At 43.5% G+C, this 12,836-nt stretch overlaps 1 protein-coding gene across 1 annotated transcript in view; it reads left to right on the top strand.

Moving 5' to 3' along the window:
• Nucleotides 1-507: 507 nt before the first annotated feature.
• pcnx2 (pecanex 2) overlaps nucleotides 508-12,836 on the top strand; it is a 34,308-nt gene continuing 21,979 nt past the window's right edge. Inside the window, exons 1-14 of the mRNA XM_030071361.1 lie at nucleotides 508-870; nucleotides 3,357-3,559; nucleotides 4,794-4,911; nucleotides 5,094-5,151; nucleotides 6,559-7,052; nucleotides 7,760-7,954; nucleotides 8,237-8,716; nucleotides 8,865-9,045; nucleotides 9,461-9,611; nucleotides 9,715-9,857; nucleotides 10,395-10,473; nucleotides 10,753-10,888; nucleotides 11,529-11,671; nucleotides 12,227-12,380. Coding sequence (XP_029927221.1) covers nucleotides 718-870; nucleotides 3,357-3,559; nucleotides 4,794-4,911; nucleotides 5,094-5,151; nucleotides 6,559-7,052; nucleotides 7,760-7,954; nucleotides 8,237-8,716; nucleotides 8,865-9,045; nucleotides 9,461-9,611; nucleotides 9,715-9,857; nucleotides 10,395-10,473; nucleotides 10,753-10,888; nucleotides 11,529-11,671; nucleotides 12,227-12,380 — 2,688 coding nt within the window. The 5' untranslated portion in view covers nucleotides 508-717. The remainder of the gene's footprint in view (nucleotides 871-3,356; nucleotides 3,560-4,793; nucleotides 4,912-5,093; nucleotides 5,152-6,558; nucleotides 7,053-7,759; nucleotides 7,955-8,236; nucleotides 8,717-8,864; nucleotides 9,046-9,460; nucleotides 9,612-9,714; nucleotides 9,858-10,394; nucleotides 10,474-10,752; nucleotides 10,889-11,528; nucleotides 11,672-12,226; nucleotides 12,381-12,836) is intronic.

The raw sequence follows: 12,836 nt of genomic DNA on the forward strand, positions 1-12,836 counted from the left end.
TTATAATGATGGCACGCACAATAGTCTCTCTCTCTCTCTCTCTCTCTCTCTCTCTCTCTCTCTCTCTCTCTCTCTCTCTCTCTCCTTTTTTCTCTCTCTCTCTTTCACACTCCTTTTGTATGTATGAATTAATTCAATAATATTTTTTTTTACTCCCTCCAGTTATACACACAAGTCGTATGGATGAAACTGGCAAATCCCATATCAGTGGTGTTACCTTTGTCTGGCAGCTGCTCGCAATTTAATAAGCAAAACATATGCATAATGCTCATAGATATACATAGGCGTAACTAGCTTGCATATAATATGACTGATCCCCACTGGCGTGTTTTGACAGAAAACAGCCTGGTCCATGTTTGTGCGCAGATTAAGCATTAATGGGCAGAGGGAGAAGGGAGGGAGGGAGTCAGGGAAGGGGGGGTGGGGGTGGAAAGGGAGGGGAGGCGGTCAGAGCTGCGCATCTTTACAGCCAGCGAGAGACTGAGGGGGAGAAGAATAGGACAAGATGAAGACCACGGCAGCAATGGACGACCTGACAGTGGGATTTAAGGCAGGCGAGAGGACAACAGTGGTAGCGGCTGAAGCATGAAAGAGACGGTGGAGCCCGCGCAGTATCGCCCCAACATGGAGGCGTAGCGACAGTAGAATGCGAGATCGTTTTATTGTAGCCTAGCAGCAGCATCCATCGATCCAACCTGAGCGGAGGAGAGAGGAGAGATGGGCTCCCAGGTTGTGCAGACCCTCCGTCAGGGGGTCTGGGCATCACTGACCGGGGGTTGGTACCACGACCCGGACCAGAACAAATTCAACAACTCCTGCCACCTCTATCTGTGGATTTTCCTACTGATGTTGCCCTTGTCGCTCCATCTGGTGAGTTTATTGGACTCAGAAAATGACACTCAAGGCCGCGAAGGGGGTGTGAGTATAGCTCGTAGTACCGAAATAACATTTCTCATGCGCCGTTGGTCTCCACCAAGCGCGGCTTTTTGCACCATTTGACAGATAAACCGTTCAGTGGCCCAGTCATTTGCCCTGCAACAATGAAACATCATTGAAATACTAGGCTAGGAAGAGGCAGGCACTGTCGCAGTATTTTCCCGCATGCAGTGATGAAACGCATGGCTGCATCTGGATATAACAGTGGGAGAGCCAGAAGTCGAGCCTCACAGCAGCGGCCAGCGGTTACCAAACATCAGTATGTCCGGGCCCTTATAGGTTCAGCTCAAGCCACACACCGCTCATTGACACTATTGATCTGGGGCACCCACATCCGAGATTTGGTCCAGAGCTGAACAACTGTTTGTTTGCACTGTAGATAAAATGAGAGGGCGAAACCACAGATCACGAGATATTCCTGTATTCCTCTCTCAGTGTCCCGAGTGCAGAGGAATTAAGTGATCACTAATTTAAGCTATTACACATTTTGCTGGAATGAAACCTCCTCATGACCCCTGGATGTCTCTGGGCCCCACCTTGAGAATCACGGGGAACCAAGATGAGTATAATGCAAGTGCTAGTTCAAAAACCTGTGACAAATTAAATGAAGTCTAGGTGATTGCACAAGGGCTGATCAAGCCTTTTCGGTATCTAAAAATGAATGGAGGGTGTCCGGTATAATGATGATGTCAACTACAGGGTCACGAGATCGGATATTGGAGGGAATGTAAATTATGTATTGTCAGCCGGTGGTTCCCTGCTGACGACCCAGCAGCTGACCCACGCGCACCGGAGCAGGTGCGCCAGGCGGTAAATGCCCAGCAGGTTGAAACACCCATCTGTACAACCACTGTAATGTATCACCTCCACGTGCCGTTGGTGCACAGATCTGCGCAATGATAGCCCTCTGTTTTTCTTGTCTGACTGTTATTTAGAGAGGTCAGGTGAATCGTGCCGGCGTGCATATGCAACAATGGTTTATTCGCCTTTATACGACTCTTTTCATCCAGATTAGATGCTTTTTTTGTGTTGCAGATTATGACTGTGATGTGATTGCTCCCCACATCCCTGTTGAGTCAGTTTGGGCCATTCTCCGTGTTACTCTTCTTGATACATTGGGTCAGGGGCGATTTGACATCCCCTTTACTACCAAGAAATGAGTGCCCTGTCTTTTTCAGGTTAAACGCAGAGGAAACAATTCACCAGTCCACGTGTTAAAGCAGAACAATTCCTCCACCCTGGAGACAGACCAGAAATAAAATGCAAAATGTATCTGTTATGCTGTTGTACCATTTAGTTCTTTTTTTTTTTTTTTTTTTTCTCTTTTCAGCAGAGATAATCCCAAAATAGCTATTCATGGGTGAGAGAACAAAACAGATTCTGATATGAGAGTGACAGCACAAAGGTTTAAGAGCATCTTCACTAAAGCAATATTAAAAATGTGGTTGCTGGCAGTTTTCACTGTCACATGTGTATTGCTCACACTCTGTTTGAATAAGCCCACTCCTTCTCATGCATATAAACAAGCGTTCTGGGAGAGATGCAGACATGTTTCAAATTTCAAGTTTATTAGCATTATAGCTGAAGGTCAAAACATACTGTACAAGATCAGCAATAGCAGCTGAGGGACAAACAATAACGAATACAAAGAACATTTGCTCATAAATATGGACCGTAACTCTTCAAATCCAGAATATACAAAGAATATACAAAAATATATTGTTCAGTACTCAACATGGCAAGAAGTCTTTAGAGCCAACAGGAACTGAATGCTTTGTCTATAATCTTCCTGCTCCTCAGCATGGGTCATTACCCAATTCCACTCCACTCTCCAACCATCAGGGATCAATAACTTTAGCAATCAGCCAATTAATCAAATTAGGCCTTGTGACCCACTGAGCCTGTAACACACTGGGGGAACCCCGTGGCTGTGTGATTGAATGTGCTCTACCTTGTTTTACCTTGCTTTTCCTTTATTTCCCTGCCTGACCAGTAGGGCTGCACATTATAATAAAAATAAATCATATTGCAATTATTTTGACGGATACTGTAATTGTGATAACATTTGTGATTTTAGTGGGAGTGATAATTTTTGCATCATAATTTTCATTTTAACTGAAAAAAAAAAAAACAAGTAAAATGAGGATGATGTGATTTTTTCTGGAGTCTGCGCCAAAGGACCATGTTTTTTCTTTTTTTTTCTTTTTTCTTTTTTTTTTTTTTTTACATGTGGAAAATATGATTTGTAGGCCAGGGCATCTCTCTAGCTCCTCTATACTTAATGTACTGTCACATTTAACCTTTAATCAAAAAACTGAAGCTGCTGTGATTGATTTGGATTTGGATTTGGATCCAATTTTGATTAATAAAGCCCTTGTAACCAGTCAACAAATGACTCTGACATCCCCCTCTGTTCCCAGGCCCTGCCACCTACCACCATGGCTTTGAGCATCTACTGTACCTCCATCACTGTTTTCTTCATCCTCATCAAGCTGGCCAACTATCGTTTGCACCTGATGTTTGACCAGGGTGAGGCGGTGGTCCGCAGTAGCCTCTCAGACCTCAGCAAGGCTCCAGACAAGAAGAGCAATGCCTCTGACTCCTGTCTGCGTGCCAGCATCAGGTGAGCCCATACAGATATACATATAGTTCTGAACTTGGGATTAGGAGAGCAAAAAGATTTGATAATGTAGCCTCAGCCTATATGTTGAAATACTTACAACGCTAAAAATTGCAGTCAGGCTTACTGTAAATCAATGAGAGCACTTAAAACACTGTTGTTTTGTTGACACATCAGGACATTTCACACAGTTCCTGTAATTTGAATATTGTATTCTGCCAGGGTGTTTTGAAGGCTGTAGGCCAGTGTTGCACTTGTAACTCAGTGTTCTTATTTTAATGTAGCCTCAATTGGATTTTTGTTTTTGTCATGTTATCGAAACAGGTGTAGAGAATCGCAGAATTTCACTGGTGAACCACCAAAAATTCTGGTGTCTTGCATCTTAATTTCTAGTTGGGAGCAAGCAGAAACATCAATCTGGGATAACAGAAACATACATGAGCTTTTCCAGAATTAAGTATGACTCAACACACTAATGCTTCTACTCCTTGTGCCCATACCTTCTCCCTGGGCAGGCTTGTCATTAATACATGCAGGATTTGGGGCACAGGGGTAATCCCTAATGACTTGAATTTAATTATACACTTGAAATTGTGCATTTAGAGTTGAGACATACTGTTGGAGTAATGCTGGTTATACAAGAAGTATGACTGAATGCAGCTTTGCTTGACACCCTCTCTGTCCACTTTTGAGTCTTCTCTTTTACCATCGTCTTCTCTTTCACCATCTCTTTATTTTTCCTCATCTGTTTCCTCTCCATCTACCCCTGATCAGATTAGTTTAGTGATCAAAAATCTCACAGAAAGAAGTTTTTCCTTTCTTTCAAAGCGTCATTTCAGAGAATCAGTACTTCTTTTCTGAATGAGTAAGCTAATGAGGAATGGTCAGTGATCTTTTGCCAGCCACTGCTCTGACACACTTGATCAACACACAGACTAATAAGTTAGAAGTCCTGCTTCCTCTGTTCTTAACTAGTGACTGTATTTTTTCTTTACATTTTTTTATTTTCTTTGAAATGCCAGAGGCTGGATAGAAAATTGAGGGCCCGGACATGAGTTTCTTTACCAGTCAGTATTAATAACATATCAGGATTGGGATGAATGTTGGATGATTTCCTCAGAAATTTGGACAGATGTTTATTGATATATGGACTCTCATAGACTCCCCATCTCTCCATTTCCCTTTTTTCTCTGCATCATTTAATTTCCCCCCGCTCTCTTGTTTCTCTGTCCAACAGGAAGAGCAGCACTGTCCCAGACAGTGTTGCCATGACGATGCTGGCTCGTAACCGTCCCAGTCCAGTGATCCAGGTGACAGTTAAACAGACTGAAACTGACCCAGGATTGATTGGGGTGGTGAGTTCATTGTGAACATTGGTGGTTAATTGATGCCGTTTTTGAAGTAAAAGATGCACATCTCTCAAAAATCACAAGAATATCAACGTAGCCTGGTTCGTTTGATTATCCAAGTATGTTGACCTATATAATGTCCTGATTTTGCTAATCATATATGTGTTTCTGGGTTCTCTTCTATTCAGGAGTGTCCAAAGTCAGATGAGGTGAAGGCTGTGGAAGGTGATGCTGTCCTCCCACTAGGTTTGAATACACTAGATGGTGTTTGAATAAAATAGCATTTGCATTCCTTCTTGGAAGTATTCATGTCATTCGGGGAAATGGCAGATCTTTTGACAGTAGGCCATCACCAGTTTTGTTATTTTCTCCTGAAAATCCTAAGCTTTGAAGGTGAGCATGCCTTGCTACATTCAGTAAAAATCAGGTATGGCTGTCAAGTGAACACGACAAAAACCCATTATATCTGACAATCACTGATCCTTGAGCATAATGCAAAGTAACAAAACAAGCATCAAGCTGATTATGCTGTCTGAATAGGAATTGGTACTAAGGTATAACTGCAAACAACTGTTGCAAAAAAGGTGCCAGGTCTCATTCTTCATTCAGCACCCCTACAAATAAGAGGTGAAAGGTGAAATAATCTCTGGGATTGACCCAGGCTGAATGTCTGCCCTGGGGAAATGGTGCTTTTATAGTGGCTGTGGACAACATATTGTTGATGTCCTTCAAAAAGCTGTTATCTTGAAATTTGAGATTTTGGCAGCTGGCACTGACTACAACCTGTAGAAAATGGTTCACGACCCTGGAACCAAGTCAAAGAAATCAAAGTGTACTGTAAAATGCCAATCATATATGGAAAAATATGCAAAAACAAACCAGTTTTCATCACTTATCAAACTGCTGACTTATTAATGATTCTGCTGATTATAAAAAAAATACCAAATGACACTGAGGATAATACTCATACACTTTATTTGATCAGGGTCTTCAACTCAGTCATAATTAGTTTTAGCTATGCAACTCTCTGCACACTTACAGTTTAGGGAAATGGTGTCCCATGTAGTTTGTTGTCAGATATATCTGCTGGTTGCTATCTCTGTTCCTCTTCCCTAATGCACTGAATGGCTCCTTAGCCAATGTAGATTGATCAGTTCCTATTCTGCTAACACATCATCGTTATAAATATGCTCAGACAAGCACCTACCTAGCAGCCAGCCGGTTAGCCAGCCAGAAAGACCAATAGATTGGTTCCAGTAAATTTATGACCTCATGCACTTGTGATTAGTCAGAGCAAGGTCAGCTGATGGAAAAAGGAGATATCATAATCAGCGTGGTGCAGAGCCTCAGATAAATGCACAATGTGTCAATATTTTATTATCTGTGTGAGGGACACTGGTGAGACTGGTCTGACATCTAGGGTTCATTTTATTGCAATGTTTTTGTTTTCTGGCAGAAAACCACCAACCAGTGTGGCAGTGCTGGTTTAAACAGTGTGATTTTGGTGAGATGGTTGATGCTGTCATTACAGCCAAATATGAGACGACAGTTTTTCCAAGGGGAGGAATGTGAACTTAGCTAATAGGGATAAAGCTAGGATTAGAGCCAGTGTATTAAACCCACAATATGAATCCACTTTTCATTCCATTCCAGGGCAGAGTGAGAGTGCTGCAGAGGAGAGGCCTGCACAGGGAGGTCTGCACGCAAGCCAAGAGCTTTCTCCAGAGGATCTCTCCAGCCCCAACCCTGACCAGGCCGCCCCCCTGCTGCAGGCCCAGCAGAGGCCCCCATCTCAAACTGGGAGAGATGAGCTGCGACCTGGATCTGCAACTGGGACGGGGAAAAAGGATGTGGAAACCGTTGGGACTGGAGCTCTGACGGAGGGAACAGCCGTTCAGAGCCCTTTGATAGGGCCTGACAGAGAGCAGTCAGAGCAGGAGAGAACTGCAGAGAAAGATGGTGATGACAAAGACACTGCAGACAGAGACACAGCAGATGAAGGTCTGCCTCCCTCCAAGGGGAGTGAGGGAGATAGCGGAGCGGAAAACGAGGACCAAAAAGAGCCCTCAGACGCCAACAATAACTCATTGGAGGCGCCGCAGGCCCACCAGGATGACCCTGTTGATGTCCCCCAAACTCCTACTCAGGTAGGCCATGTCAAAGTAGGAAAAAGAGTGCACTGCAGAAGTCATGATGTGTGTACCAACAGAATAGGTATGAAAGAGAGCGTTTTTAATTTGGACATCATTGTAGCTTGATCTCTGCTTGTTCAGTCAGTTATTACCTATTTATGGTATTTGTATGTAAGGATGGGTCTTGAGACATCTATGCAGCTCAGTAAACCAGGGTAACTACCATATTATTTGCAGTCTGAAGGTGACATATGACTTTTAAATATAGCTGCATTGATGACAACTTGTTGCATGCATTTCATTCTTTCTCTCAAATGTGTGCAATCTTTAAGATTTCTTTAAGATAACCTTCAGTGCAGCTGAAGGCTTTCTAAAAGAAAAGAAAGACACTTGCTATGTGATTAGGGATAGACCAGTATATTGCCAGACAATTGGTAATGGCTGATATCGTCTTTAAAAAGCAATATTTGTATGGGTCTGATATTTTTACTGTCAATAAAATTAGCAACCTAGTAAAACCAACATAATATTTCATTTATAGTCATCTGTCTGAAAAGCTCAACCTGTTTTGGACCTGTATTTGTATTACAGCTACTACAAAAATTTATATTGGTGTTTGCTGTTAAGAATATATCAGATATCAGTACTGGACTCAAATCCATATTGGTGCATCTCTGCTTCTGATTATTTAGTAAATCTCTGCCTGCCTCTCCACTTCTCAGGCTGAGCCAGTGGAGGAAACGTATTGCTCTGATGAGATCGCAGTGGTTCTGGTGGACAATTCTGGACCCGGGCCAGTGTCGACTCACCTGGACGACAGCGACACAGTCAAGATCATCATCACCATGAGCTGTGACCCTCAGACGGCTGCTCAGCTGGAGGAGAGCGTCATGCAGAGCCTTCTGGAGAATGCACAGGTACGACTGTGATTCATTTTCATGTGCAGTGTCTTGCACCTCCATTTTAGGGTCATCCTTTAAAAATACACTTTATTTAGGCTGTCTTGAATTATGGTCTGTTGTTTGTTTTTTATTTCATTGTTGATTGTCCCATGCATTTGCCCCTTTGTATTTGGAATGTTCTATAGTAGCATGTTTGCCAGTATAGTAGGCTATATGGGGTTTTTCATGATTATACCTTATTATTATTAAAAATGGAATCTGAAGGTTAAGGTTGATTGACTGTGTATGACCTATCAGGCTCAGAAGGAAGCAGGAGAATGTCACATCAAGATCCCTGTCATCACTTTTGACTCCCCTGAAGAAGAGAGGCAGGAAGAGGAAGAGGGTGAAGAAGGAGCTTGGTCAGAAGACGACTCCACAGCGAAACAGCTACAGACCACCCAGAAGGAGGAGTTTCACCTATGTAGGGAAACAATCAGTTCAGAGTCATCCACACTGGAATGTCCAGATCAGGACCAGGAACATCTCAGTCCACAAATGACAAATGACAATACACCGAGCCCACAAATGACCAATGACAACAGCTCGTCGGGCATCGATGTCCACTCCCACCCTGATGACACGGATCCACCAGATCTAAATGTGGATTCAGAGGGTTTCCTGCGTCTGCCACCAGCGTTTGGCCGTTACGGGCCAGGGGGAAGGACTCACATCCGTGGGCTGAGCATGGACAGTGGAAAAGACGCCGTACTGCTGTCAGACCGCTCAAACAACACAGTATGTCAGCACTTCACCTGTGTAGATTAGCAGTTCAGCTTCCTCTGAAGTTCAGTAACCTGCTTGTTTGCAGTTGTTATCTTTTTCTTCCATTTCTGCATATATGCATACATACAAATTCTGTCTTCCTCTCTTGTCTGTGCAAAAGCCGACCATGACAAGCTCTAAGTCAGACCTGGAAGCCAAGGAGGGACAGATTCCAAACGAATCCAACTTCCTGGAGTTTGTGTCCTTGTTGGGCTCGCTCAGCACCAGAGGGGGAGCGGCCAGTGCACAAGAAGAGGCGGAACCAGAACCCAAAGAGGAAGGAGCTGGAGCTGGAGAGAAAGGTGAATGTCAGCCAAGGCGTTTGTCCATTTATCTTTAAATGTACTTTGACTTTGAAAGTCCTCTTGGGGCTCAAATGTCTCTTCAGTTCCTTCTTTCTGCATGGTTGCCTCTGAAAATGTGTAAACACAGATGCATGCATTAGGGCAATCTCATCTCTAGTTTATGTGCTGCACATTAAATTCCCATTACTGTTGCCTGTTCCATGGCCACACAAGTTCCTTACTGTCTGCAAATTTATGGCTTCATCTAGGTATTACAACATTTATATGAATACCAGAACAATTTATTGAAGATGAGTATTATGTTTTTGAATTTGTGCACCTATGATACTGTTTAATTAATACCATTGAAATGCTGCATTTTCTAGCAAGCAAATGGGAAATGATTCCTATCTTCTGTTTGGTGCATTTCCAGAGGATACAAGTGCAGCTCCCAAACCTGATGAGGCAGTCACGGAGACAAACACAGACACCCAGTCTGAGAGACCCAACCCGCCCAACAGTCTGGCTACAGACACACTGCAGACTATACCTCCCACATGCATCCCAATAGTCTCCCCTGACAGGTACACACACCTGCACAGTTACGTGTTTGAAGTCAAACACAGACAAACACGCTGTAGTCCTTTACCCTTTGTTGAGGCTGTTATTTGTGTGTCCTGTCTGCAGTCCCCAGACTGACAGAGAGAAGGACCCGGACTACGATTCCTTACCCTCGCAAACCTCTCAGTCAGAAAGCTCCATGCTGCAGGTGATCTGCAGGCCAGAGGCCACCAACAAAGAAGACGCTTACACCTTCCACACTGTACACAGTGAGTAGCTACTTTGACCAGATAATTAACAATGGAAACCTTTGCAGTATGCACCCTTTCATACCACTATTTCCCAGGGAGTGTAATGTTATTTGTGCAGGAGACAGGCTGGGATGACTTATAAATATTGTCAGCAGCAAAAGAATATGAATATGCAATAGAGGTGCTGTGAATGAGGTGCTGTTAATACACTGCCAGTTTGGAGAATCTGTTTGCACTTGGACAGCCTGATGTTATCATGAGCTGCCACAAATATATCTGTGAGTGACTGAATCACTGTTGGAACTAATCAAAATGTGGGTAGATTAAATTAGGTGTTATCTGTATTGGCTCAAATCTGTGAAGCCATTGAGCTGTTGAGTTACATTTCTGCCTGGCCTGCCCATCAGTAACGCTGATTTGCCTCCTCAAGAGCTGTTAAATCAACATAAATGCCACAAAATTGACTGCTCATCACTTGACAGCGAGTCACGGTACATCGGTTATCCACGGAGAGGTAATCTGTAATGAGTTTTATATGTGTGCTTGTCCTGCCAGGAGACAGGCCTCGTAAACTGTATGCAGAGAGAGCGCTCAACCTGCCCCTAGGAGCTGAGCTCATCACTGGCAACATGTGGTACTGCTGTCAACTTCCTATTTCACGCTCTTTTCCACCCACTCTTCCTCATATTCCATCTCTTCTTCATTTTCCTCCATGTCTCCCATCTTTCCTCCTGTTTTTGCACCTTCCACTCTGCCTGCACTTTCTCATCCACTTCTTCCTTATGCTTCCTCTTCATCTCCTCCTCCACTGTCATACCTCCATGCTCTGACTCAGATATATTCCTGGTACTAACCTCGACTTGGCATGCGTGTAGCTGTGTGTATTTATGCATGTGTGTGTGTGTGTCCTCAGCGACCTGCTGTCAACCTCTTCCAACTCAGAATGTCAGGACGGCCTGGTGGGCGGTCACGCCGACTGCCCTTTCCAGCGACGTATCATCCCGGCACACCGGCTCCGGCCGCGAAGGACGCACCCTGAGATTTTCCAGGTATTCTCTTGCTGTGTATTGCTATGTTCTGCCCTGTTCTCTTATGTAATGTTGTGATCTGCTGTGCTTTGCTGTTCCCTTCTCTGCTCTCACCTTTTCTTTTCACCTCCTGTGTCTCCTCTTTACCTTCGATTCTATTCTATTCTATTCTATTCTTGCCACAAGTCCAGGCCATAAACCATTCGTCTGTTGTGGCAGCAGTGTTGAGCAATCAAGGCCAAACACCCGGATTTTGCCTGCTCTCTCCCTCTTTCTCTCTCTCTCTCTCTCTCTCTCTCTCACTCTTGCCCACTCTTACTGATTAATTGTTTCTACGTAAATGTGAGTCAGTGCTGCAGTCTGTAATTGTGGCCATATATCAGTCCTGAAGCGTTCTACTCAGCACCGCTGTATGTATCCCAGCAGGGGTGACAGCAGAAGCCTGGGTCAGCTGCTGAATCATGAGTGCGTACCTGTGGGTGTATGTGTTGTACAGTCTGGAGTGGGTGCCACTTGGTATAACTATGTCGATTCTGACTGTGCTTTGCGTCAACAAATCTGGCAGGTCATTGAGATAGAAAACATCTGACGCTTTACGGTTTTTATTCCAACATTAATGCCGTTGCCTTTGTGTTGGTGTGTATTATTCTTGCGTTGCCAGGAGGAGGACTCTCTGGACGAGTCGTCGGAGACGTCCACTCAGGAGAAGCCAACCAGGAAGCTGTATTATAAACTCAAACTCTTTCCTGGGAAATGGATTAATATCCTGTATGACCGACTCACCCTGCTCGCCCTACTAGACAGGTAATATGAAAACCCAACAATAACATCCATATTTCTCATATATATAATCTGTATTATTACTATTATTATTATTATTATTTAACATTTATTCCTTGACATTTAACATATTCCTTGACAATGTGTCTCACAGAACATTATCTATACAATTCATTATAGTTTCCATCCCAAATTAACCCATTACAGCTTCTTGGATTTTGTCAATCTGAAAGAATCTGAGAAGTTCCCCAAATACATTCAACTTCTGCAACTGCATTTTTTTTTTTTTTTTTGTCTCTTCTTAGTAAATCTAAAAAGCTGTTGTGCCTGAAATAGATCTCACACTAACAAGCCGACCACACTGAAATTCACTCAGGCCCATTTTGGGTCATGTTTTGCCCATTTAATCACTAAGTAAATCCCTTGATGCCTGTCTGTCTCTCTTAAACACAGTAGTACATCAGCATCACATGATTTCCTGTGTTTAGGAGTGAACCATTTTTACAAACAGGCTTGTGTGTCTAATAATAACTATCCAATGAGTGCACTGTATGTTGTTTGTCCTTTGTGTTTCTGTAGAAACCAGGATGTTGTGGAGAACCTGGTTGCAGTCTTCATGGCCTTCCTGGTCTCCTTCCTGGGCTTTCTGCTCCTCAACCATGGCTGCTTCAAAGACTTCTGGGTCTTCCAGTTCTGTCTCGTTATTGCCAGCTGCCAGTACTCCTTACTGAAGGTAAGACGATACCAAATCTTTGTTGAAGACAGTGGATAATACCTGCTCCTTGCCTGGCTCTAGTCATGCCTCATAGCTATGCCTCGATGCATGATATCGCTGACTTTCAAGGAGGTCAGTGAACATTTTCCCTGGCCAAATCCATCAAAAAATCCCGGAAAAAATGACCTATTTGGCCAATATGTGGATAAAGCATGACTTCTGCTTTTTTCATCATTCTGGTGGTGAAGGAATCCCTGCATTCGCATTGCCCTCTATTTGTAGACAGCATGATAAATGATAATATATAAATGGAGCTTGTGTGTGAAGCTCACCTACTGTAGATTGAGTGGAACTCAGATTTGTTGCTCCTTAGTTGCTCTCATTCACTTCCCTTCTGATGAACTTGGCAGCGGCAAGTACTATTTTCATTTATTTTCATGTTCAAGTGGTGATGCAATATTTATTTCGGTGTTT

The sequence above is a fragment of the Myripristis murdjan genome, chromosome 15 (genome assembly GCF_902150065.1).
Source record: "Myripristis murdjan chromosome 15, fMyrMur1.1, whole genome shotgun sequence".
NCBI lineage: Eukaryota > Metazoa > Chordata > Actinopteri > Holocentriformes > Holocentridae > Myripristis > Myripristis murdjan.